Below are 27,462 nucleotides of genomic sequence, written 5' to 3'. Positions count from 1 at the left end.
TCATTGCACACGTAGGCATCACTGCGATTTAGAGTCTTGCTTAGGGAGTCTGATTTCATCTCTAAACCATAGAAAAATAATGCCTAAAATACAGGTTACAACACACTCAGAGCATGGGGCAGGAATGACCAGAGATTGCACTAGAGCAGAGATGGAGCTGTACGGGAAGCCTGACCAATCTGCTCCTTCCATATCTTCTGAGGAAGAGCATGTGGTCCCGGCCACATACGTGCTTTTCTCCTGTGCAATCTGTGACTATGCTGGGCAGAACATGTCCTGAGTTCAGACATGCTAGAGTTCATCCCTTGCAGTCTCATCTAATATGAATGAGGCCAATTGCATTTGAGGAAAGAGATTTTTTTTTTAAAATCCTTCTCATTTTAAAAGCGCTGGGAAGGCCAAGAATGCACAACTCACCATAGTCTTTCTTGCAGTATTTCTTCATGTTAATCTTCAGCTTCCCCTTGGACGCCTTGCAGTATGAGTCACAATCTGTATGGGGGAGAGAAAGCGGGAGGGCAAGAAAAGATTAACAAAACAAATTAGCCTTAAAAATGCATAAAAGGCTGGGGGAGGGGGAAGCGAGAAAAGCTGCAGGCTGCCATGAATAAGCAGCATGCCTGTGATATCCATCTGCCAGGCCCTGATTGGGTCGTCTAGCAGGGGCATTCAGCAAAACCTTCCTTTCTAAAGAAAGCCGTTTACAAAGGAAGCCATCCTCCCTCCTCCCCGCCTGACGAATCCCTTTAGCTGGCTTCGCCGGGCTGCCTCTGCCTTCATGGGAGAGCCCGGGGCCTCCCTTATTGTGCCACCCAGCTCTTTTGAGAGCCACACAAATTCCCCGTTCTTAAACTGCAAACTGGAGCCTGATTAAAGCCCACAGAGGCCTCATTGTAACCCCTAACCCAGGCCTGTGGCAGGCTTTGGCATTCATTGCAGAGAGATTCTGGCTGGGGTCATGCGCCGACAAAAGAGGTCAGAGAGGAAATTAGCAGCCCATGAAGCATTAGCAAAGCCTTTTGGTGTCCACTCTACTGGAGTGTGCAAATAAAATACCCCAGTAGGAACATTTCATTTCTAATGGGCCCTACTGCTGTGACATGATGATTTTACTCCTCCGAACATCAGCCTGTGTTCCACTGCCACTAATGTGATGGAGCCGGGACTGTTGCTCTGGCAGCGCTGGCAACATAGTGACTGTGTTTGCTGTGCTGGAGCAATTCCATGCATTGCAGCCCACTGGATACTGACTTATTCCTGATATATCGGAGGCTCCTCCCTGCTCGGATTTTGGCAGAGCCATCCCAGTTTTGACAGGGCGGTTCTAAGTCTGGCCACGTGGTTGGAGCAGACAACACGTCATGATGCAGCCATGCTGCAATGTGATGATGTAACAGCAGTACATTGCACTGCCAGAAGAACATAAAAACGGCCATACTGGGTCAGACCAAAGGTCCATCTAGCCCAGTATCCTGTCTTCCGACAGAGGCCAGTGCCAGGTGCCCCAGAGTGCATGAACAGAACAGGTAATCATCAAATGATCCATCCCCTGTCGCCATGACACTGCACTGTGATGTGTAAATATATTGGCACAAGGTGGCGACAAAGTAACGTCACATGCAACTTTGGCACTGTAACAATTTTAAATCACTTGGATGTTGGTGCTTCCACCATTGGCCTTAGAGGTTCTGGTGCACATGGCTGCTCTGCTGCAAATGGGCCTGATGGAAGGGGGAAATGTAAAGGGAGTGAGAGTTTGACTCAGGCAGGTGGCCAGGCTGAATCAGGGCAGATATCCACACAAAAATACCCCTTCTGCAACATCTTGCTCACCCCTCTCCCATTTTTAAGCAGTTTTTTGGTAATCCTTAAAAAAATGCAAATGCCACCAGAGCTCTGTGACTAAGGGCCGGGGAGGAGGAAAGCAAAGCAGTGCCAGTGAAGGGCAAGGCTGCCAGGGCACAAGCAGATGAGCCATCTGCCACTGGTCACAGCAGGGTTTGCCCAGATCCAGCTGATGGGAAGTTGCAGGTGACTTTCCGACACACCTCCCCAAGCTCATGTTCTGACCTGATGCAATTTGCTGCTGGAGATAAGCCTTGGCTGGAATGTTCTAAACAGAACCATGCAGTGTCCGCCTGCATCTCCTCCAGCATTGAACCTGATCTTCTGAACCTGCTTGTAACACTATTGCCGCTTACAACCTTGTGGCCATTCCACCTCTATTTCCCCTTCATACAGGCCCCTTTAACTCACTCAGTCTCCAGTGACCTTGTAAGGTCAAATCCCCTAATTTGCTCTTCACCGGCACTCCTCAGGCTGGCAACAAACTTTGTCAAATGTCCAGAACAAACACACAGCTTCGCAGCAAACCTTCCCTCCTGTAATTCCAGTGTGGTCTGGCTAGGACTCTGCAGCAACATAACTTGCTCCTTATAGCTGCTCCATCCACCAGCCCCAGCTCCACCCAACGTCCTGTTTCCCAAGCATCCCGTTTACAGCCAGGCCACCTGTACTGCCTCTGGCAAGCTCAGCTACTTTCCCAGCCATGCCCCTCTTATATTGGAATCACTAGATTTCTCTCAGGTGGGGCTCATCTTGCAATCAGGGCTGCCTTAGCTCCAGGCTCTCCAGCCCACACACCAGCCACCCTGTTACACTGCTCTTATTATTTGCATTACAGTAGTGTCTGGAGGCTCCAGCCGAGATCAGGGCCCCATTGTGGTAGGTCTTGTCCAAACCCATAGGGAGAAATGGCCCTTGCCTGGAAGACCTCACAATCTAAATAGACCAAGGGTAGAGGGGTGACAGAGGCACAGCGTGGGGAAGTGACTGGGAACTAGGAACATCTTACCCACCACTCTCCTAACCTTGGAGAGGTGCAGAAGGAACGAGAGGTGTCTAAGGCCACTAGGGCCTTTGTAGCTGTAATAGCTATTTGAAACTGGAGTTACTCTCCAGAATTGCTGGGGAAGTTTGTTCTATTGAACCTGTGCTGACTCTGGTGGGAAGTCAGCACGTCTCCAATGCGTGATGAAAACACAGACCTCTGCATTAGCCAGCTGACTTCTGCTGGGACATACCAGGCATGCCTAAGTAGAAAGCATCAATCGTGCCACCCTTACTCCTCTGCGTATGTATCCTACCCCATGAGTAGTGCCACGGATTTCAATGGAGCATGTTACTACTCAACAGGAGCAAGAGTATCAAAATCCGGTCCTGTGTTAGGTAGAACTAGTTGGAATGCACCTCCTGTATTGCTAAATATACAAGGTACAGCCAGGAGAAGTGCAGTTGCCCAACACCAAGGGACCAGGAGTCAGGTTTTCAAAGGTATTTAAGCCCTTAAAGATGAAGATAGGCACTTAGTGGGATTTTCAAAACGTTTAGATGCCTAACTTGAAGGGAGTTAGGTGCCTCGGTGCTTTACAAATCTGAGAGAATTCAAATCCCCTGATCCCAGACCTGGCCAATTGTTTTGGTGCCAGGTCACGTTTAAACTCAGAAGCAGATTATTTTCTGGTTCTGGTTGGGATGTGGCCACAGTCTTGCTAAGAGACCAAGATGACAGAAATTCCAGGATGGCTAATCTTCCAGACTTCCACCAGTTAGGGCTAAAATCTTGCAAGATCTCAAAATCTAACTCTGAGTCCACCTCCAACCCAAGCCCTAGCCCCCAGACTAATCCTAACCAAATACACACACGGCCTCATCAGACCATCTCCATTCGCTCCTATTGTTCTCCAGACACTAGTCTCTTGACTGCTATCAACTTTATTCCCATCCCTCAGAATGATGATAAATTGCTTTGTGCTCTCTAAATATGATCTAATCAAAGTAGGGGCCAGAAGCAAAACCTATCATTTGAAACAACACCGTTTTCCATGCCAGAAGCCCTGCTGAGATTCCCTACCAGGCTCCCAACCTGCCAAGAACCATTTAAATGGAAAAGAATAGCCAAGGGCCAACGGATTATAGAAATCATTACGGCTTTTTGTTTTCTTCTTTTAATGTGATCCTGAATGTCAAGCAAGACTTGAAATTTGTCCAATAAAAGATATTACCTCACCCACCTTGTCTCTCTAAGCAAGACTTGAAACACACTGGAACAGAGAGTGGATATCCCATAAAAGCATTGGCAGAAAGCTTTAGCTGGAATCTTTTATAATATCTAGCCCTTTCTTTCACTAACCCTATAGGGCTTGCATTCTGACAATCATTCAATTGCCTGTCCTCAGAGGTTTCCTTTGTAATCCTTAAACCTGTCTGCGTGTCATACCCTCTGTAGGGGTAGAGAAGGGCCAGAACTTGGTTGCAATTCATATAAAGGAGATTCTTTATGAAGGCTACAGTCACAGACAGATCCTGTGGTTCTCTCTGGCTCTCAGACGAAGGGCTACCCTAAGTTCTGGCCTGAACTTTGCAGCCACGGGAGGAACTGCTGATTACCCTGAATTCCCTTTGTTCAGACCACAGGAGATGCACTCTCCTCTTTTTGCAGTGACACTAAATGGCAGCCAATGTTTGCAATGGGCCAGACAACACCAAACCATCCTTTGAGGGCACAGGCCATGTCCAGGATGGGTTATTTGAATGTTGACAATGCTGAGAACCTGTGAAAGATTCCACATGATGAACACTGAAAGAAAACTTGTGTGGAAGAGTCTGCAAAGAGAAGAAGTCCTAAGGCCCTGACCTAACCAGAACAGACAGGGCTCTGACCAAACACATCTGGCTAAACAACATGCAGCTTTGAGACAAGCAATCAGATTAATTGACTATGCAGCTAATGGGATTCTAGTCAGGAACAACAGGCAGGACGTTTTTCTGGATACTAATGCTCTATGATGATGATTATTTACCAACGCTTTGTCCTCCTATAGCACTTGTCATTCAAAGATCTCTAAGCTTTACAAGTGCCTACTAATGAGGCTTTCTAATACTCATTTCACAGAAGAGAAAACAATGCACAGAAAGATGATTTATCCAAGGCCATACAGCAAGTTACTAGCAGAAGAAACTAAAACCCAGGAGTTCTGTCTATCAATCTGCTGCCCTAGCTGCAGGACAACACAGGGAGCAAGTTACCACATCCTGATACTTGTACCAAATGAAATGAATGAAATGAGCAGCAGGGATGTAACGTAAGTTATAAGCTAGAGCAAAAATGCCCTCCTGGATGAATGGTGGTCACCCAGCCCAATCTACCCCAGATGGCAGAGGCTGCCTTGTGTCTGGTAGCTGGTGGGGGGACATGACCAGTAGACAGAGTCCCTGCTCTGGGTCAAAGCTCACTTTGAGAGTGCAAAAACTCCAGCCATGACCAGCGTGGTCCACAAGTAGCACCTCTGCTAGAACCAAACAGTAGATTCGTCACTGGCTGAGCCAGCGGGAGCTGTTCTGAGCATGTCAATACGGGAAGGCTTTCTGCCCATCTCCTATAGCTTGCCCTGTCTTAGCATCAGGTCCAGAAGTACCGCTGGTAGAGAAAGTGGGATTAATCCCAGACCAAGAATCACCCTGGAGTTTGTCTGGAACCATGCATGGAAATGAGCCCACATCTCTTCAGGAGCTTCAAAAAGTTCAGCAACCTTTTCTTGTGGCTTAATTCTCTGCACTTCTCAATCACCAGGCTGTTCTCATAGTATTTCCAGTTGGGCTGAGATTAGGAACTCCAAGAAACCTTCCCTCGTGAGGTTTCCAAACCCAGGAGCCTGGGATAAGATTCAGAGAAGTATCCAAACTCGACTGACTCTCCAGACCTTATGAGCTTGGCCTGCCAGTATGTACTTCCTAAACGGATATCGCATTGAGTCAGCAATCAGCACATTTGAGCACCACAGGCTCAGTCCTGCTTTTAGGGCAGGGAGTAGCATCGGGGCCGGTGATTCTTAACATGACAGGAAACAGCCTAACGGTGCCCAGCAAGGATTGCTGGTAGCTGTGGTGTGAAAACATCCTCTGTGCTTCAGCAGCTGTGGCTATGGAGATACTGCGAGCCTCATGCACCAAGTGGAACCAGTTTAGTTCTTAATTAACTATCTAGTTCTATGTTCTGGGTCTGGCACTCCCTGGCTTTCACTGCTGTCAATGAAGAGTAATTCCACTGAAGTAAGGGAGAGCTGGATCAGACCTTCCTACTCTGCCCTCTCTCCTTTTTCCTCCCTCCTCACATCTCTACTTTCTGGGCCAGTGCCTCAGCTGGTTTAAATTGAAGTCAATGGTCCAATTCCCCAGCTGGTATAAATCAGCATAGCTCTAATGAAATTGGGCGGGCCGGATCCCAACTCATGTAAATCAACGTAGCTCCAGTGAAGTCAATGGGTCAGATCCCAGCGGGTGTGAATCCGCAGAGCTCCACTGGAAATCAGTGCTAATTTACATCACCGGTGGATCGGGTCCCCTGGCTCTCTCTCTGTCTTTCGTCTTCTGAGCTCTCTCCTTTCTCATACTGCTAGAAAACCCACTGGAGACTGTTTCGGATGACAAATTAAATCTCTGAAACAAAGCTCAGATTTTGGGCTTGCGAATGAGCTGTGCCGCATACTTAATATTAAATATTAGCCAAGCCAAATGCACACAGAGAGCGCTGTAGTCTATTACACTAATGTTGCCTAATGATTAAAAAAAGATTCCGCTCAAGTCCATCAAACATAATTTCAACAGCTCAGACTCCGGTGGAAAGATTTACTGTGCTGCTGCTCCCTTGCTGAAAACTGATCGCCGAGCCAAGCTCCAAGGGTTGCTGGGTGCGGGGGTCGGAAATGGGGAGGAGACACGACTTGCTGACAACTGGAACACACTGAGCACTGCTGCAACACATATAGGCCATTAAAGGGATGTAGGATTCTCCCTGCCTCAATTATTTCTCCCTGTGTTCTTCCTCACCATACGCCCATTGCCTACCAGGCTGAGTGGGACTGGTCTGATTGTGAAAGGGGCTTAGTATCCACAGCTCCCAGTGGCTTCCATGAGAGATGTGGGTGCTCTCTTGCACACCTCTTAGGTTAACGAGGACCAACCATGGAGTAATCCCCCTCTAGACGAAGGATCCCAGAGACCAAAGGACATGGCTGAAGCATCGAGAGTGGGAGCTGCCTAGCAACTAGATGAATAATTTTCACCTTAGTCATTCTACTCACCCGCTGTCTCCAGACGGAGTGATAGAGACCAGGATGACACAGGGCCTGCTGCGAGAGGGAGGGGAACCTGTAGTGTAGTGTAGGAACTGAGCTGTAAGAGCAACTGGGAAGAGTTGAGTTGCCATTTGTCCCAGTCCCATGGGGAGCAGTCCTGGGCTGGAGGTTTTGCCCTCTGCTCTGCCTCTCAGGGATTGGCTGGAGGATGGAATCAATCCTAGCTATTTCTTAACCGTTACTGGTGCCGCCATGTCACTGTTCGGTAATGTTTTGGCGGCCATAGCGCTAATGGGTCAGGTGACTTCCTGGAATGGGTGGAGACTTTCCACCCCAAACAACTCCTTTGTTTTGAACCTTGCTTCTCTGGCAAGAAAGCTGGGTTCTCCCGTCTCTTCCTGCCTGACGGACACGATCTCTTGCTTGAGAACATAGCGTGCTCTCCCCCTAAACCCAGCCTGCACAAATCGCATCTGGGACCCACTGACTCACAAGGTGACCCATGCGCTCTTATGGATTCAAATCTATTTAACAAGGAGAAACTACAGTACAACACTTGTCACTAGTCCAGCACCTTCCGTCTGAGGGCTCAAGTGCATTACAAACCTGAACTAACCAAGCCATGCAAAACTCCCTTCATTGTATCATCCCTGTTCCCCACAGATGGGGAAATCGGGGCACAGAGAGGTTTAAAGAGCCAGTTTTCAAACACAGACACCTAAATCCATATCCTTGACCCTAAATACCCATTTTAAGCACCTACATTCTGATTTAAGGGAGTAGATCAGCACTTGGGTGGCAAACAAAGGACATTAAGTGCCTACTTTAGGCATCCAAATTAGAAAATTGAAAATACAGGAACTCTGAGGCAGGACTAAAACCCAAACCTCAAGATTCCCAGGTATATGTTCCTCCCACCAGTCCACGTTTCCCTTTTCGATGGGCTGTAGACCTGCCAATATCAAAGAAAGGGGAAACATCATGATAAAAAATCTTACCATATATCATGGGAGTGACTGGATGGTTTTCCATGAGAAAACACGAACTGGGAAGGCAGTTGCTGAGTCTCAGTGGTAAACTGAGCAAGAGGGAGTTTGGAAAGATGCAGTTGGTACTACTTGTTCTGAGAGCAATCCAAGGTCTTAGAGCAGGTGGCGGGGAGGCTGTTTTGTGCCCATCTCAGCTTAGTAAAATATGTCAGCAATGCATTTACAGGCTTTATGGCGCTGCCTGTCCCTTTGATTGAGGGCAGGTCCATACTCACCGCGCGGGTCGACGCGGTGAGTTCGACTTCACGGAGTTCAAACTATCGCGTCTGATCTAGATGCGATAGTTCGAACTCCGGAAGCGCCGCGGTCGACTCTGGTACTCCACCACTGCAAACGGCGGTGGTGGAGTCGACGGGGGAGCCGCGGAGTTCGACCCTGCCGCATCTGGACGGGTGAGTAGTTCGAATTAGGGTACTTCGAATTCAGCTACGCTATTCCCATAGCTGAATTTGTGTACCCTAATTCAAACCCCCTTTTTAGTGTGGACCAGGCCCTAGCTAACTCTCTGGCTGTGTGAAGGGCTTTCACGGCTAACACCTTGTTTGTTTTATTAATGTTTTTTCTCCTGAAAAAAGTCACTTTAGTTTAAAAAACAATGTTCTCCCTCCATCTTTTTAGGGAGTGTTGGTGCTGGTCAGAGCCAGGCATGGTGCAGTCAGGTGCTGGAGAACCAACCATACTCAGCTCTACCTGTGCACCTCCTTTCGGATCTGGGAGAAAGCTGAATGAATAATGGATTTTTTGGTTCAGGAACTAACCTGAAAAATCCAAAAAACATTACAGATTGATTCAAACTGAAACTGTATTTTTGGAATTTTTTTGCTAAATAATAAAAAAAAAAAGGCTGAAAACAAAATTCATTTAGGTTAACCCGAAAACAAGGTTTTTTTGGTTTTTCATTTTGTTTTGGTTAATTTTGGGGTGGTTTCCCCCTCCCCCTTTCTTTCTTTTCTTTTTTTTTGTTTTCTAAATGAACCACATTTCTAATCAAAATGCTGTTTGGAACTAAAAATAGAAATAAAATGTTTTGAAATGGTCAAAGTGAAATGTTTTGACTATTCAGAATTGTTTTTTTTTACACATTTTTTTCAGGCCAAACTGTTGTCAAATTCAATCCAAATTCACTAATTGTTTCATTGCTCTCTCAAATGCATTTTTTTCTCCAAATTTAGTATTTGCCAAAATTTTCTGCCCAGCTCTAGTTGGAACAGTGCAAGGCAGGGACGTCTCATCATGCCCAGGCTAAGCTGCAACCAGGAAACTTACTTCACTTGTGATTTAAAGATGATCTTCACAACTCTACTAAAACCACACTGCAGTAGTGTAAACCAAATGCCGCTCAGCTATAAAGAGTTAGAAACATTTAAAACCATTTTGAGATTTGTGTGTCTAACTTAAATACTGATGTAACTGCCTAAATATAGATTTAAGTGCTTAACTTTAAGCACCCAGATCTGAACATTTGGCCTCAGCACATCAGTGACTGAAACTCACCTCACCTCTACTCCTGCTGCACAGTCACAAGGTTCAGATGCACCATGGATTGCCATCTTTCACCTGATACAACTCAGAAAGCCTCCCCTACATGAGAAGGCTGCAGTAGTTCCAGTACTAGTGCGTACAGGCTGTCTGTTGGTATGAGGTGAATCCGGTCCCCTGCCTTGTCCCCCCCGAGGAGTAAGCATTCTTCAAAGCATTCCAGTTTCTTGTTTTGCGCCTTGCAGGGTATGAATGCAGGCTGTCACAGAGCAGAGCAGGGATACAGAGTGTTTGGATTTCAAACGCTCCCAACTCTGGCCCTTCATCCCGTTACAAAGATCGGGTTGGCCTGAGAAATTCAGATCTGGATCCTGCTTTGTATCTCAGACACTCCCGAAGGGTTTTGGATCTGGGGTGTTGGTTTGGGCCTCTCTGTTAAAAAGACAAGACTGTAGGAAAAAATGGGCTTCACTTCCCCCTCCTCTCCACCTCCCCATGTGCGGCCTGCATGCTCCAATGCTGCTGTATTGTAGATGTGACTAGAAGAATGAATGAGAGGAAGGCTGCATCAAGAGGCAGCTGATGGAAAGTAAAAGGCCCCGTTTCAACTCGTTATGTACCAGAATGGCTCCTACCCTGTTTATTTAGGTGATTCAGAACCCTCCTCTATTGTGCAGGTTTTAAAGAAAGGCTAAATGAGGTTTATAAAGTGCTCTGCAATTAGGGTTGCCAACTTTCTACTCGCACAAAACCGGACTCCCTTACCCTGCCCCTGCCCCACTCCCGCCTCTGAGGCCCTGCCCCCGCTCACTCCATTCCTCCCTTCCTCTGTCACTCACTCTCCCCACCCTCAGTCACCGGGCTGGCTCAGGGGGCTGGGGTATGGGAGGGGGTGAGGGCTCCAGCTGAGGGTGTGGGTTCTGGGATGAGGCCAGACATGAGGATTTCAGGGTGCGGGAGGGGGATCAGGGCTGGGGTAGGGGGTTGGAGCACGGCAGGGGGGTGCGGGCTCCGGCTGGGGGTGCAGACTCTGGGGTGCGGATGGGGATGAGGGGTTCGGAGTGCAGGAGGGTGCTCCGGGCTGTGAGCGAGAGGTTCGGAGGGTGAGAGGGGGATCAGGGCTGAGGCAGGGTGTTGGGGTGCGGATGTGTGTGTGAGGGCTCTGGCTGGGGGTGCAAACTCTGGGTTGGGGATGAAGGGTTTGGGGTGTAGGAGGCTGGGATCGAGGGGTTTGGAGGGCGGGAGGGGGATCAGGGCTGGGGCAGAGGGTTGGAAGTGGGTTGGGGGTGCAGGCTCCAGGCGGTGCTTACTTGAAGCAGCTCTGCATGCTGCCCCTTCCACAGGCACCGCCCCCACAGCTCCCATTGGCTGCGGTTCCTGGCCAATGGGAATGATGGAGGTGGCATTTTGGGCAGAGCAGCACGCAGAACCAACTGAACAGATAATGACCCGGTCAGTGGTGCTGACCGGAGCCGCCAGGATCCCTTTTTGACCAGGTGTTCCAGTTGAAAACCAGATACCTGGTCACCCTATCTGCACTGCTAAAGTACCAGGTGAGTGCTATGTATGATTGCTAAGGTTCCCAGCTAAGACTGCAGAAGGGAAAGGCTGGTGTATTTCATTTTTTTGGTGTGAAATTCACTGCTGTGCAGGAGGGCCTATGCACCCTAAAAGTCCCACTTAAGCCCTATTTGGGGCATTTAAATGAAACTTGAGTGGGGTCTATGCACCCTTATGCTGTCCCTCTGTGCAGCGGTGAATTTCACCTTAATCCTTGGCCTCTCTTGTGAGACTACCAACAAAGAGGCCTTTCTAGTGACATGGACACATGCAGCTCACTGGAACTGGACTGAGCTTCACCAACTCAGTTTGCATAGACCACCAAAGAGTCATCAGATGACATTGACTTTAAGTCACTAGTAACATCGGCTTTGTTTGAGCCACGGACGTCAAGGTGAAAGTCGCTGGATCCCAGTGCCTGGGCCCTGAACCACTAAGTCTGTCAAAAGATCTCTCTTTGCCACGCCTTTTCAGATCCTTTCCCGTTTCCTTTTTGATTCTCAGGCACATCACACAGTTCTTGGTTCCATGACACTCACCTGCTTTCAGGTTTCATTACAAATGCAGCATTTACTGAAAAATTCACCCCATTTCACAAGGACTTTCAGGTAAATATGAGCTGAGATTCTCCCTAGTATTTTATTGTTTTGTGTGGAAACTGTACAAAATCCAGGTGTAAACCCCACATCTGGAAACAGGGAAACAGTTTACTTTATTCCTCTGTGAGCCAAAACTACAATGTTTTGCACAGTTAAGTTTAGGATGCTAAAACTAGAGATAAACCTGAACAAACCTTCCATCCCAGTCTTAAATTGGAGGAAATCTCAGGTCTAGCTCTGGCTCCATATCCTGGCTTTGCAGCCTGCCTCTTTGTCTATAATGGGCTGAACCAAACCCTGGATCTGAACCGATCTGGATCTGGATCCAAACCTGGTGGTTTGAGCCCATCTCCCATAATAACTAAGCTATCTAATCTACATGCTGCCTTCATACAAGCTACTCATGTGCCATGTAGTCCCCTGCCAATGGCCTAGGAATGCATCCTACATTACATTGTACCCTGCCTGTAAAGCCAAACAGTCCGGGGAACTGGACTGCAATGGGGATTTCTCAGCAGGGCCAGAAAATAATATGGTGACCATAGCAGTGCAGGCTGTGTGCATGTGAGTGCATTCCATTAAACGAATGCAACACATTCTGGGGATGGATTGTTTGGTAGGTAAGCCAGCGCTCTCCATGTTTTGCACATGGGAAAAGCATTGGCCAGCACCACAATGGATCAGCAGAATGTTTCAGCCTGGATTCATTCCTGTCTTTGCAGGGCTGAGCACTTTATTTGACTCATGCTCAGGCTGCAAATCAAGTCTCCAATCCCCTTTATAAGGAGAGCTTTCAAACCAAAGGCCTGTCACAGTGAACATCTTCAGCATATGGTCAAGGATGCAAAGGAAAGAACCTGGGGTGGGAAGGTGGTGTTTGCAGGATTGGAACCAAGTGAGCGAGTGGACCCCTCTCCATGGCTGCTCATGGAAGCTGAGGCACACACATGTATTACACAGAGATGGGGGAGCAACACAGAACGATGAACTGACGTGAATCTTTGCCCAAAGTGTGAACTAAACAGAAGTGACATTTGGAGTTGGTGGGTGGGTCAAACATGAAAATGACATTGACGTAAGCCATGCTGAAGCATCCCAAAGCATTGTACCAGCTATAGAGCAGGAATCAAACAGCACACCACTGTAATGCAACCATCTCTGTGATGCAACTATTTAGCAACAGGACGGAAGGTGAAGAATATCCCATTCCTTTCCGCATCTCCACAATTCTGTCTGAATCCCAAGAGATGATGTCCCCTGTATGGCCATGCCTCACATTGTAATCAGCAAGTTGTTCACCCTCTAATAAACCCACCCAGGCTTTGTATTGAATTACTCAGCAGTCAGGGGCGGCTCCGGGCACCAGCGCACCAAGCGCGTGCCCAGGGTGGCAAGCTGCAGCTTGCCGGTCGCCGTGAGGGTGGCAGTCAGGCTGCCTTTGGCGGCGTTTCTGTGGGAGCTCCGCCAGTCTCGCAGCTTCGGCAGCAATTCGGCGGTGGGAACGCCGAAGGCGTGGGACCGGCGGACCTCCCGCAGGCATGCTGCCAAAAGCCACCTGACTGCTGTGCTTGGGGTGGCACAATACTGTGACAAAGTTCCTCCTCTACCTTGGTGGGTCCTGCTCTTATTGGCGGATTTGCTCACCTCAGTGATCTTCCCCACAGTCTGGATCAACTCCTCCTGTATCTGATCAGGAGTTGGGAGGTTTGGGGGGAACCCGGGCCCACCCTCTACTCCGGGTTCCAGCCCAGGGCCCTGTGGATTGCAGCTGTCTATAGTGCCCCTTGTAACAGCTGCATGACAGCTACACCTCCCTGGGCTACTTTTCCATGGTCTCCTCCAAACACCTTCTTTATCCTCACCACAGGACCTGCCTCCTGGTGTCTGATAACGCTTGTACTCCTCAGTCCTCCAGCAGCTACACCCTCTCACTCTCAGCTCCTTGCACCTCTTGCTCCCAGCTCCTCCCACGCACACCACAAACTGAAGTGAGCTCCCTTTTAAACCCAGGTGCCCTGATCAGCCTGCCTTCATTGATTCTAGCAGCTTCTTGATTGGCTGCAGGTGTTCTAATCAGCCCATCTGCATTAATTGTTTCCAGAAAGCTCCTGATTGTTCTCGAACCTTCCCTGTTACCTTACCCAGGGAAAGGGGACCTACTTAACCTGGGGCTAATATATCTGCCTTCTATCACTCTCCTGTAGCCATCTGGCCTGACCCTGTCACAATACATAGAGCCGCCCCTGTCTGCAGTGCCAGAGCAATCAGCCATTTGTGCTTTATATACAGTAAATTTTTAACACCCGCCCCCATCCATGTCCAATATCTAAGTATGCAAATGAAAACGCAATTCCTGCAGCATCCCCTCCCCTCCCCTCCCCGGGACGTAAGGCCAGCAAAGGACATAAAGTAGCAGCTAGTTTGGAGGGAGCATGTTTGGGCAGCGCGACAGGCACTCTATAGAATTAATCTAATGGTTGCTACGGAAACATCAGCTGTGGTAAAATTGCAGAAATATTAAAACTGTCCTCCTTGGATGGGAGCGTGTGGAGTGCTGGGCAAAGCATGAAAGGTTTGGATGGTCATCTTGAAGAAGTGTCCAAAAGTTCAGGGCCAAATTCCTCACTGCTCTAATTCCTTTGATTTCAGTAGACAGTCAGATATGAATTTTGCCCCAGGTACACCAGAATATGTATTATTCTGATTATTTATTTTGGCTTGGAACTGATCAGATTATTACATTTCGGAGTGTCCTTCTTTCTTTAACATAAAAGAAACCTAGTGGCAGAGAATTCCTTACTGTAGTCACTTTAAGAGCCATGGATTCCACACTGTTAATTTCTTCTGCATCACCTCACACACTTTATAATATCATTGACAGGGAAATGCTGAGCATTACCATAAAATATGGTTATTTGCAGAGTCAGTTTAAATTAGGGTGGACCCCTGTAGCTGTGATGAATTACAGTAGTTAATATGTGTAACGTGCTTTGAAAATATGAAGTTCTATGTAACTGCAAATTAGAATTCGTAATTATTATGATGATTGCATGAGACTGAGCATACTCAGTCTGTGTGGGATTGCATCCCCCTGATATGAACCCCAACTGCATCTCAACATTTGCAAGCTCGGGTATTGGGCTGAGCCTGGGATTAAGGTGCCATAATAATATAATAATACTTAGTATTTTATAGGGCTTTCTATGTGCAAAATAATGCACAGATATCCATTAAGGTGGGTTAAAGGAAGTGGGTAAATATTATTAACCCTATTTTACAGATGGGGAAACTGAGACCGAAAGGTGAAATGACTTACCCAAGGCGACCCGATACTTCGGTCTACACTGGGCAATTACAGTTAGAACAAAGCACCCTAGCATGATATTAAACACTCAGGCTCTGCTCAGACTAGGAAAAGGAAGTGTTTAGCAAATGTATCAGCTAAAATACTTTTTAACACCACTTAGAACAGGCCAGGAGGATGGTGTTTAGAAGGGGTGATGGTCACACGCCCAAGGACATGACAGTGCTGGTCTATACTGAGTGCTGAGCCATGTGTAACATCAAGTGAGTTACATGTGTTCTAATATGATACAGTTTTCCAGCACAGACAAAGCCACACAGAACCAGGATTCAGAACTCAGGACTTTCCATGGCCCAGCACTGGTCTCATTCCTCCAGGACACGCTCCCTAACATCTGCCACCTCCTGACTTTGTCACTGGGCCGCAGGCATGAAAGAGTAAAGTCATTGCACCAATGCATACTGACTCAAACGTTACAAGGTAGCATTGATACAATGTCTCTAGCCCAGTGTTTCTCAGACTGGGATTCCTGACCCCAAAAGGTGTTGAAGCTTATTGTAGGGGCGTCACAGTATTGCCACGCTGACTTCTGCGCTACCTTCAGAGCTGGGCAGCCGGAGAATGGCAGCTGCTGGCAGGCTGCCCAGCTCTGAAGGCAGCGTCACTGCCAGTGGCAGTACAGAAACAAGGGTGGTGTGGTATGGAGTGGGGGAAGGGTCATCACAGCCTGAACTATTTTCAAAAAGGGGCCCAGCAAAAAAAGTTTGAGAACCCCTAACCCAACCAGCCACGCCGAGCCCGAGGGTACAGCAGGATTCGTTCACTGTCCTCTGAGATGCAGCTCCCTCAGACCCAGCCTTGTCTACACTAGCAAGGGTTGTCCGGTAGAGCTATAACAGCAAAGTCTCCTAAGACTTATTTTGCAGGTATAGCTGATACCACTTCCTTGAGATAAATTAGCTACACCTGCAAAAGGACTATTCTGCCTGCATAACTGCATCTACAGGGCTTTTGCCAGCACAGCTGTGTCAGTTAAGGGGCAGGGCCAGATTAACCCCTAGGCTAATAAGGGGCAGCTCCAGGCACCAGTACAGCAAGCATGTGCCTGGGGCAGCAAGCCACAGGGGGTGGCGTGCCAGTCGCCGCGAGGGCGGCAGTCAGGCAGCCTTCGGCAGCGTTTCTGTGGGAGGTCCACCGGTCCCCACAGCTTTGGCGGCAATTCGGTGGCGGGTACGCTGAAGGTGCAGGACTGGCAGAGCACCCGCAGAGCTGCCACGGATCATGACCGGCGGACCTCCTGCAGAAACGCCTCCAAAGGCTCCCTGACTGCCGTGCTTGGGGCGGCAAAAAACATAGAGCCGCCCCTGCTTAGGCCCTCCTATTTTTAGGCACTACTGTAGGCCCTCCAGTCTATACTGAAGTAACAGCTGAGTGACGGTAGCGGGGCCATCGGAAATCTTTCCTCATTAGATATTGCTGTGTACAAATTAATCCATCAAGATTGCGAATTCAATTTATGGTGGTTGTAATTTTTTTGCAATATGTAATTCATACTTAGGCCTCTCCTTCCCATTCACCTTTGGCCCCTCATAACCTTAATCCAGCCCTGTTAAGAGGGTGATGTTTTCGTACTCCTGACATACCTACGCCAGCAAAACTTTGAAGTGTAGACCAGGCCTAAGGCTACAGGCCAAAGACCAGGTCTACACTTTCAAGTTATGCCACAGGAACTATGTTTGTATGCTTAAAGTGGACCCCCCTAGTGTAGATCCAGCTATACTGGTATAAAAGTGCTCATAGCAGTGTAGTTTCTTCAGGGTTGGCAAAGCAAAATAAGCTATACCAGTGCTTTATATCAGTATAACTGCGTCTGCTTTAGTGCTTTCAATTAGAAAAAGAAAAAGACAAAAAGCCACAGCCCTCACTGACATAGTTATGCTGGAAACTTTTAGAAGTGCAGACCAAACCTAAGATCTTGTCTATGCAGGAAAAGTGTACTGATTTAATAACTCAACTGGATTTACTGACCCAGTCTAACCTGATCTGGACGAAGCTTAACCCGGTTTAGCTATGTCTGCAGCAGGGGTTTGCACCGGTTTAACTACATTAATGGATCTAGTTAAACCAATACGCTTGACTACATACATAAGGCCTGGTGCAAAGAGACACTTATGTTACAGCTGGGCTGTTCTGTAGCCGAACAACTTTGCACTGATGAGTGCTGTAGGAAGATAAGGTTCAAAATGACACTCACTCAGGGCAGGCTGTGTCATATGCAAACAGGAAGCCAAACTGAGTGAGGGCTGCAGCCCCACAGGCAATTCCAGCAAGGATAACTGCCATTAACCTCACTCTTGGAACAAGAAGGTGCAGATAAGCCCACAGCAATGTCCTTTCTTCTGGCTGAACAAGATTGATTGAAAAACAAATTGGCGCAAATAAAGCATGTAATTAGATTAAAGCCTCTTGCCCGGAGCTGCCGGGTTGGAAACCGAAGCCCAGGCTTTTTGCAGGAGCCAAGGCCCCATTAGTATTCCCATCTCTGCCCCTTTCATTCCCTGCAGCCCGGCGAGAATGCCACGTCCAGAAGTTCTGTTTGCCACCATGTCGTTATAACCCAGCAAGCAGGATCCTTTTGCCTCCCACTGAAGGATGCTTATTGGAGTCATAACTGAAAGTCCCCGCCCAGAACCTCTCTCCCCTCCCCTCCACTGCTCTCCCACTCTTTGATGGGGAAACAATTGCAGCTGGAGCTTCCTCTGGGCAAGAGGAAGGCCTGACGGCTCCAACACCACTAGCTGAAGCCAAGGTGCCAAGCCAAGGTTTAGAGCAAACGTTTCGATGGAGCATCTGCCTGACTGTGCGTCTCTTTCAGCCTAGGGCCAATCTGTGTCTAGCTCAGGGGAGTGACGCATGGAACTCCTCCACCCCACCCAGACAGACCAGCAGTTCCTGGGCTTGGGGGAGTAATGGGATTGCCCCCTCCTAGAGCCTGCAGGAGTGCCAGTCCCAAAGGGGTGGGGGAGAAGCAAGGCCCCCTGGCTCTGTCTCACTGTGCAGCGCTGGCCAGACTGCGCACAGGGAGAGCAGATTTGCAGTGTGCACTCTCCCCTCTAAGCACCGGGGAAGGGATCGTGTCTCACACCTGGGGAGGGATGGCCATGCAGCATCCCCAGCATGGGCGAGCTCCACAACCCAGCCCTCAATGTAATACATATTAATGGCCATTAACTCTTTCATTGCTGGTTCCCCATTGCCCCTGCCTGTGCTGCTGTCATCCATCGATATTTCGTGGGAAAACAAAGGGCTGTTAAACCTTCACCAGCGATGGTCCCCTTCCTCGCTCTCTGCATGGAACTCTCGAGCGAGCTGCTTTGGCCGCAAGCTTGGCAGTTCTTGGGGATGCCCAAACAGCCACACGAGAGCATAGGAGAGGTTGAGCTGCCCCATCCCCGTCTGGAGCTGCATTTCCCCAGAATTCACAGCTGTCTGGTTCAGAGGCAGCAGATCCAGAGCTGGGCCTGGAGGCCGAGGCTCCCTTCCTGCAACATTCCAGGTTCACTGGTGTCAGGAGCTGAGGTTTGCCCCAGTCTATTGTTATCGTTCCAGATGCAGGCAGGCAGATTACAGAGGCTGCTGAAACTTGCTTGGGCGTGAGACTCCAGGCAGGAAAGGCCTGAGAGTGATGGGTAAATGGATGGTGTTGAGAGGGGCCCTGAGACACATATTGTAAACTTCCAAAGCGGAACAACAGGGAGTGATCCTGAATGAATTGCACCTCTACCCCCCCACGCACACACTTGCACATAGCAGCTCACGCTACATCGGAATCCCCCACACTGCATGCTCCCATGGGCGCCTCTTTGCACCCTCCAGATTCCACAGCTGAGAAAGCCAAGGTGCCCCCTGCGGAGAATGATGGGCTAGGTTCCTGGGACACTCAGCTGCCTGGCAGGCACAATCTGCCCTGGCATGCCTGGGGGGCTCAAGCTACAGTCAAGCAGCTAAAGGGAAAGTCTGAGCACACCAGGACACTAGAAAACAAGCCGCCATATGAGCAACTAGGTTTTGCAGTATTTATGCCTCCATGTCAGTGGGTGGCCACCTGTCACACACCCCTCGTAGCCTCAGGTCACTCTGCAGGCAGCCTGCCTTGGTTTCCCCCATCAAGGAGCTTCTTAAACAAACGCCACACACACGCTTTCCATCCAGTACCACTTGTTCCTTGGGGCCTGAGGTTTTATTAACAAAACAGTTCAAAATAAAATTCTCAAATCCCTGCTCAACACCATGCATTTACCCATCACTCTCAAGCCTTTCCTGCCTGGAGTCTCACTCCCAAGCAAGTTTCAGCAGCCTCTGTAATCCACCCTAATCTCCCTGAACTCCCCCTCTGCAGCTGCCTGCTGTTCTTTATAGGGGAATCAGCTGATCCCTGCTCCTTAGCTACACCATTGGCTGGTCCCAAGCCTCTAGCCCTTATGGGCAAGTCACCCTGTTACACTCCACCAAAGTCTTTACTCACTTGCTTCCTTTTAAATTTGAAACAGCCACAGTCCCTATCTGCAGATCCAAACCACACAGATACTTCTGCCCTGCTCCCCAATATTTCTTTGTACGCACTGTCCCACCATTAACCGGATCAATTACATCCCAGCCAGCCAGGCCCCAAGGTACAGTTGCCATTGGCAACTTCTCTCTGGAGTGAATTAAATTCCTGAAGCTTTTGGCTTGTTTACTAAGATCTCTGTGTCAAACTGCAAGTGCCCAGCCTCCTGCATCCTCACAGGAGAAAAGGATCAAATCCGAATGGTCAAAAATATTATATTGTCTGAAGTGGGGGGAAATAGATCAGCCTGCAGCAAGTGCCTGGAAAATGCCCCATAGGTCCGCTGAAAGATACAAAGCAAATGAATGCAAGTCTCTCTACTGGGTGAGTTGGAAATCTCATGGGGGCAAGGCGTGACCAGGTATGAGCCCACCCTTCACTCCATCCAGCAAAGCTCACCTGGTGCAGGGTAGAATGCGTACTGCATCCTATAAAGTGGAGCGGTAGTGGCAGTGTTTCACCCTGCACTTTCATGTCACCATGCAGGATTCAGGCCAGTGCTCCTGAGAGTACGTCTACACTGCAGCTGCTAGTGTAATTTCCAACTCAGGTGGATGGACACATACCAGCTTGGTTGAACTAGCATGCTAAAAATAGCAATGTAGCTGCAGCAGCACAGTCAAGACACCCAAGTACAACCCCTCCAGAGAGCCTAGGTACATACTCAAGTGGCTAGCCAGTGCCACCATGGCTACACTGTAATTTTTAGTGCACTAGCTCTATCAAAGCTAATGTATGTATATCTACCTGAGCTGCAGCTGCAGTGTAGACATGCCCTCAGGAGCCATGCCTCTTGGAGCTCGTACTGCAGAGGTGAGCCTGAGAGCTGCGTTGCACTGGTTTAACTTAAGGTGTGATTTTCAACGATTTAGCTAAACCACTGGACAAGACTGAGGGGCAACACTTATTTTACTTTAATCCAGGTTTATTTTGATTTATTTTAAAGAACAGGTTTACATTAAACCAAAATAAGCCGCTCTTTAACCAAAAAAGTATCCAACCAAGGGTTTGCATTAGTTTAAGTAAACCGGTTTAACAAAACCAGTTTAACTGAACCGATGCAATTTTGTGTGTAGACAAGGCCTCATAGGCACACTCATATGCATGCATGCACAAATGCATGCACACAGGCACACAAAGAGACACAAACACACACGAGTGCACACACATATACACACACAAACACACTCATGCACATGCACAGATATGCACACATGTGAACACACATGCACACAGACATGCATGCAGATACACAAGCACAGACATGCATGTAGACACACACACATAAAAATACAGAGATATGCATGTGCACACACACACACAGACATGCATGCACACACACAGAGACATGCATCCACACACACAGAGACACACACATATGGAGACATGCGTGTGCGCGCACACACACACACACATACACAGAGTGAGGCTTCATGCCACGGTTTAATCCTATGAAATTTACAAAACACTTCACTCCAGCCCAAACCGCATTTTGTCACCAAGGTAACACAGCCGGGAGCAGGGCCGACGAGGGGAGGGGAAGCCGGTACAAATTACCGGGGCCCGGCGGTCCAGAAGGGGGCCCGGGGCCCGGCTTCCCCGACTTCATCAGCCCTGTTTAACCAGTCTGCCCTTGCTGGGGGGCCCCAAAATTTTTTTCACCGGGGCCCGAACCCACTCTCAGCCGCCCTGGCTGGGAGCTTTTCCTCCGGAGAGCCATCCACAAGCCAAAAGCCTTTATTCCTATTCCCTGCTTGAAGAGCAATAGCCCCCGAGTTTGTGCCCCAACTGCTGACATACTTCAGAATTCCCTATTACAGCTGCCCTCCAGGATACCAACTCGCAGAAAGCTCTAGTCTGCGTGATTAAATACATTAATAGGAAACCATCTGTCTTCAGTAGCATTGGCCACTCTATAAATTACCAGCCAGCCAGCAGCTCCCTGTCAGAACGGCCCATGCACCGTGCCAGTGCTGTGAGGCACGGAGCATGTACAGATGGAAAGGCTGTAACCCAGAGGTGGAGTCTGTTGCTCATTGGAATACAGTGAAAGTTTCTCTTTAGAGGGGAACTGAACATTTTAATCCATCAGTTGACATACTTACAATCCAGGATCATTAGCGGCATACACACACTGGGCAGAATTAGTTACGCAGAGACACCAGTGTAAATCCAGAGTCACTCTGCTGACATCAACAGAGTGACTCAGATTTATATCAGAGAACCTTAAAATAGAATTTAGACCATAGCTTTTAACATAAAAATTGTTTTAAAACATTTATACTCAGTCCCCTTTCATTCCCCTAAACCGAGATCTTGTCTGTGCATGGAAATTGCACTGGTTTACTGGTTTAAAAAACGGTTTAGCTAATCCCATTTAGCAAATCCTAGTGTGGACACACATATGATGGTTTAAAACTAGTTATTGTGGAATGGTTATAGAATTCCTTGCCCTCCACAATTACCAGAGAGGACCAGCATGTGTTGCAGCAGGGAGCCTAAAAATGTCGGAACTTCCTGGTTTGGGAGGTCTCCAGTTGCTGTTTAAAACATGGCTCTTGATATGTGTGTCTACATGGTGTCAGGAGTGAATCCCTCTCTCCAAAGAAGGCGTTGTGACGTTGGCAGGCCAGGTGCCAGTTTGTGCCAAGGTCCCCATGTCTCAGCTGGACACTAACAGATACACAGCTGGAATCTGTCTGGCTCACTTGAGGGTTAATATTGATAAAATAGGTATTAGAATTATAAGCAAGTGTGTAATGTCTGGACTCTTATTGAATGCCTTTGAGTTGCTGCCTGTATTAATCTTACTTGTAATATCTGTGCTCCATATTGTAATATAATATTTGAGCAGTTGTCTTGTGAGCCTCTGTGACTGTGTGAATCGCCATACAGGGGAGGGACATTAATTTGTGTGAAGATTTGCTCTTCTACAGAAATTGTTATGCCCCTCCCAAAAGAGGAGACGCATCAATACCAGACAGTCTATGGGTGGATCTTACATCTGGAAATGCCCCACATCTGGATTGAGGAATTGTCAACAAAAGGACTAACAACTCCTATTGTTGTATTGCTCTCCTCCCTGAGAAGATGAGTCATGCAAGTGGACTCCTTCCATCAGCTGATTTTGCGGGTCAGAGCACATGGCAGGACAAGAATAAAAACCCCAAATCAAAGGAACTCAGGATATCTACGCTGCTTTGACTCTGGGGGGGCAAGATGTTTCTAGGCTTAAGCAAGAGATCCCCAGCTTTTTAGCCTGAGTTAGCCCTAAAGATCAAATAGAGCTTGCTGAAGATAGAAGTCTATATTATCTTTTGACACCTAAGGCAGTAACTAATTTGTGTGTATATGTTTGTTTGTTTTAACCTTTTAAATAACTCTCTAATTTCCTTTTCCTACTTAATACATCTTTATATAGTTTATTATAGGACTGGCTATAAGCCAATATACATCTGGGATTAACTGAAGCTGTGTAGATAAACTGGAGTTTCTTACACCAATAACTATCAGGTAGACCCAGATCTCACACTAGCAAAAGTCAGAATGCAAGGAACTATAAAGAACAGCAACGTGACTTACATGTTAGCAGCAGAGGGGACAATACTGATACAGTAAAGAGAAAAGACAAATGTGAAGGGAGCAATGAGACCAATTTATAACATACGTAAAGTGCAGATCTAGAGAGTCTGAGACCAAAGAACCTTAATAAGGGGAAAGCTTGGGAAAGCTCTGGAAGATGTGGCAAGACACCAAGCCACAGATGGCAAAAATATCCAGCAAAAGAGACAGAATGTAGTAGATGTTATAAAATGGGACATTTTGCAATAGCATGCACGTCACCAAGAGTAGTGGAAACAATCCCCGAGGGAGGGAGTGTTATCATCAGATGACAATGAGTCCATACTTCTCAACAGAACAGACAACACCTTGGTACACAACCATTAATCTAAACAGTGAAAACCTTAAATTTAAAATTGATCCTGGGGCAGCCATCACTGCAATTCTAAAAAAAGATTATAACTGATGCCAGGATGGATATCTGCAAAAACCAAATAAAATGTTCTGTGGGACTAGTAACAATACATTGGATGTTTGTGGCCAGTTCTTTGGGAAACTAGAGAAATGATGGAAAATTCTTCATCAAATAATAAATGTAATACAAGAACTGACAACTCCCCTACTAGAGTTGCCAGCAATACAAGACTACATGTCATAGAGAAACTGCAGTGCATTAATGGCAAAAAGCAAACTAAACAGGAGATGTAACCACATGTCTTCACGGGGCTAGGAAAGCTGTCAGGGCAGTACAAAATACATTTGGGTCCACAGTCCCACACTGCGTTCCTATACTCTTGCTAGGGAAAGTCAAAGGAGAGTGAAAGGGAATGGAAGATATGGGAGTTATTTCCCAGATAGAAGAACCCACTCACTGGTGTGTGGGGACTGTAGTAGTACCAAAGCTCAAAGGCAAAATCTGAATTTGTCTCAACCTGACACAACTTAAGGTAAGTGTGTGCAGAGAAAGACATGTGCATATTTTTTACTGCCCTGATAGCTTCCCTAGCCCAGTGAACCAGATGATAGGTCAGTTACCAGAAGCCAAAGTCTTCTCAAAGTTAGCTGCTACAGCAGACTTCTGGCAAATTCCACTTGCTAAAGAATCTATACCATTAACTACATTCATCACCCTGTTTGGAAGGTACTGTTTCACTTGTCTTCCATTTGGTATATCTTCAGCACTAGAACATTTCCAAAAGAGAATCTCTCAGATTGTGTCAGGTTTGCCTGGCATCCTTTGCTAGGCAGATGATGTGTTAGTATTGGTATATCATGGCTATCATAGTCAGCTTCCTCCGGGCCCAGGGGGTGCTCAACCCCCCAACTCCACCCCAAGCCCCATCCCTCCAACCCCTTCTCCCAAGTCCCCACCTCCACCCCACCTCTTCTCATCCCCGCCCCACCTCTTCCCACCAAGTTCACCCCCTCCCCAGAGCATGCCCCTTCCACACTCCTCCCCCTCCCCCCAGCACCTCCTGCATGCCGCAAAACAGCTGACCGCAGCAGTTGGGAGGTGCCGGGTGGGAGCGGGAGAAGTTGATTGGCAGGGCCACCAACAGGTGGGAGGTGCTGGAGGGAGGGAGAAAGGGAGCTGGCTTCCAGTGGGTGCTAAGCATGTGCTAATTTTTTTCATGGGTGCTTCAGCACCTATCTGGTATATGACACAGAGAAATATGAACATGATCAATGACTACGTGCAGTTTTGAGATGCTTCCAACAAGCTGGCCTCATTCTGAATGAGAAATGTGAATTTGGAAAGGAGCAGATAACATTTGTATGACACATAATTAGCAAACTAGAATTCAGACAAGCTGAAGGCATTAGTCACCTTATCCAAACCCAAAGATATTTCTGCTGTAAGAAGATTCCTGGGCATGCCAATTGATTTTGGGAAAACCTTACCAAATGTAGCTCATCTAACAAAACCCATAATTGATGTCCTTAATGGTCATGATATGTCTATTTAGGGTAGCCAACACCTAAATGCATTTAATAAAATAAAAGAACTACTGACATCTCCACCTGTTTTGGCACAATATTCGATAAATTATCCAGCAATGGTAGCAGTGGACACATCTTCATATGATTTGAGAGCTCACACGGAAGCAGCCAGAAGGAGACCAGAGACCTGCTTCATTCACAATAAGAAGCCTCACAGAAACTGAGCAGTGGTTTGCTCAACTGGAAAAGGAAGCTCTAGCAGTCACTTGAACCTGTGAATGGCTCAATTCATAGCTGTTTGGCTTGAATTTTAACATAGAAACAGACCACAGGCCCTTAGTGGCATTATTGGGTTAAAAATGACTGGCTGACCTTTCCCCTAGGATTCAAAGATTTTGACTATGGCTGATGATGTGACTTTCTTTCAACACCAAGCGCATACCAGGGAAAGCACTCACAGAAGCAAACTCTCTATCTAGAGCCCCAGTTGAGCATCCATCGATGGAAGGAGGAAAAGCTTTAGAGAAAGATGTCAAAATCTACACTGACCTTGTTCTGCCAGAAATTCCAGCATCTGCCAGCTGACTTCAGCAAATTAGAGATGAACAAGGATGAGACTTGCATGAAACAGACTCAACTCTGCCAAAGAATTCGGCTGGGAGTCAACTTCCAACAGAACTACTACCATATTGGCAGGAACAAAATGACCTTCACATGGCCAATGGCTTACTTCTGAAAGGATGGCACATTCTGATCCCTGCGGTAGTTCCGAAAGTGATGCTCTCCCAAATCCATGAGGGACACCAAGGTATGAACAAGTGCAGTGCACACGCACAAAAATCCATATGGTGGCCCTGTCTGAGTAGGCAAATTTAGATGTTAGCAGAGGACTGCAAGTTATGTAACAAGGGGGAAAAAACTAATCACCAGAACCATTACTTTCTACAGAGCTACCTGGCAGACCTTGGCAGGGGGTAGCCACAGATTTGTTTTTCTGGAAAAGACACACATACATTTCTGTCGTCGACTACTTCTCCAGATACACTGACTTGGCTATACGCAGACATCATCTGCACAGGTCATCCAGAACCAAACATCAATCTTTGCAAGACCTAGAGTCCTGAAATCCTAATAGCAGATAATGGGACTCAATTTACTGCTGAAATATTCCTAGCATTTGCTCAGGGCTTTGATTGTGAACATTGTACTCGTAGTCCACATTTTCCCCCCAAAGCAACCGGGAGGTGGAGAGAGCAGTACAGACTTTAGAAAGACTTCTAACAAAATCAGTGGACCCATAAAAAGCACTCCTGGCATATCAGTCAACACTCTTTGAGTCTGGACTATCGCCAGCAGACTAAGGGTACCTTTACCTGTGGCACCAATACAGCTTCATATGACAGCTTCGGGTTCATCTTCAATATTTCTCAACACAATGAAGAGACGATCTGGGACCTGCAGGTCCTCTGTCAGGAAGTTCCACAGGGAACTTCACATGCAAACTTAACAGAAGTGAGAACACGCTCTGGAGAACTGCTAAGACCTCCTTCCCTCCATTCCAAAGACTCAATCTTTAGAATACTGCTCAGGACTGTTTAAATGCAACCGATAAAGGAACAGAGTAGTGTAAATAGTTTTAAGGAATCTGGAGTTTTATTGAATTGTTTGTATTGTGGCAAAGTTCCTCCTCTCCTCTAGTAGGTCCTGCGCTTATTGGCGGATTTCTTCCCCTCAGTGGTTTCCCCTTGATGAAACCCATAGATTGTAGGAGTAGCGGGCTTAGGGAACCCGGGCCCCCCCTCTACTCGGGTTCCAGCCAGGCCCCTGTGCAGCACAGCAGTCTCTATGCTGCTGCTAACCACTGACTGCTTGACCGCTACTCTCTGCTACTTCGCATAGCCAGCCTAGGTGCCTTAATTAGCCTGGAGCAACTGCCATTTTGGTTCCCATGGTACTAGGGATTTGCTTAGCCTGGAGCTAACATACCTGCTCCTCAATACTTTCCTGTAGCCATCCGGCCTTGCTCCATCACAGTATATATATAGGTTTATATTTTAAGATTTAATCTTTTATTATAAAGAAAGGGAGATGTGGAATGGTTATTGAGTTCCTGGTCCTCCATAGGTACCAGAAAGCACAGGATGTGTTGTGGAGGGGAGCTTAATAAATGTAGGAACTTTCTGGTTAAGGAGTTCTCTAGTTGCTGTTTAAAGCATGGCTCTTT

The 27,462-nt window shown here is 47.5% G+C and overlaps 1 protein-coding gene across 5 annotated transcripts in view; it reads right to left on the bottom strand.

Annotated features, from left to right (window-relative positions):
* The window catches only part of NTN1 (netrin 1), a 233,169-nt gene that overhangs the window by 30,610 nt on the left and 175,097 nt on the right, over nucleotides 1–27,462 (bottom strand). For all 5 annotated transcript variants that reach the window (XM_039501596.1, XM_039501598.1, XM_039501594.1 and 2 more), the window contains one exon: nucleotides 418–492. In XM_039501596.1, coding sequence (XP_039357530.1) covers nucleotides 418–492 — 75 coding nt within the window. The remainder of the gene's footprint in view (nucleotides 1–417; nucleotides 493–27,462) is intronic.

This window comes from Mauremys reevesii, linkage group 15, assembly GCF_016161935.1.
Source record: "Mauremys reevesii isolate NIE-2019 linkage group 15, ASM1616193v1, whole genome shotgun sequence".
In the NCBI taxonomy this organism is placed as follows: domain Eukaryota; kingdom Metazoa; phylum Chordata; order Testudines; family Geoemydidae; genus Mauremys; species Mauremys reevesii.
Note: the sequence above shows the minus strand (reverse complement) of the source record. Positions and strands in the feature narration are given on the sequence as shown.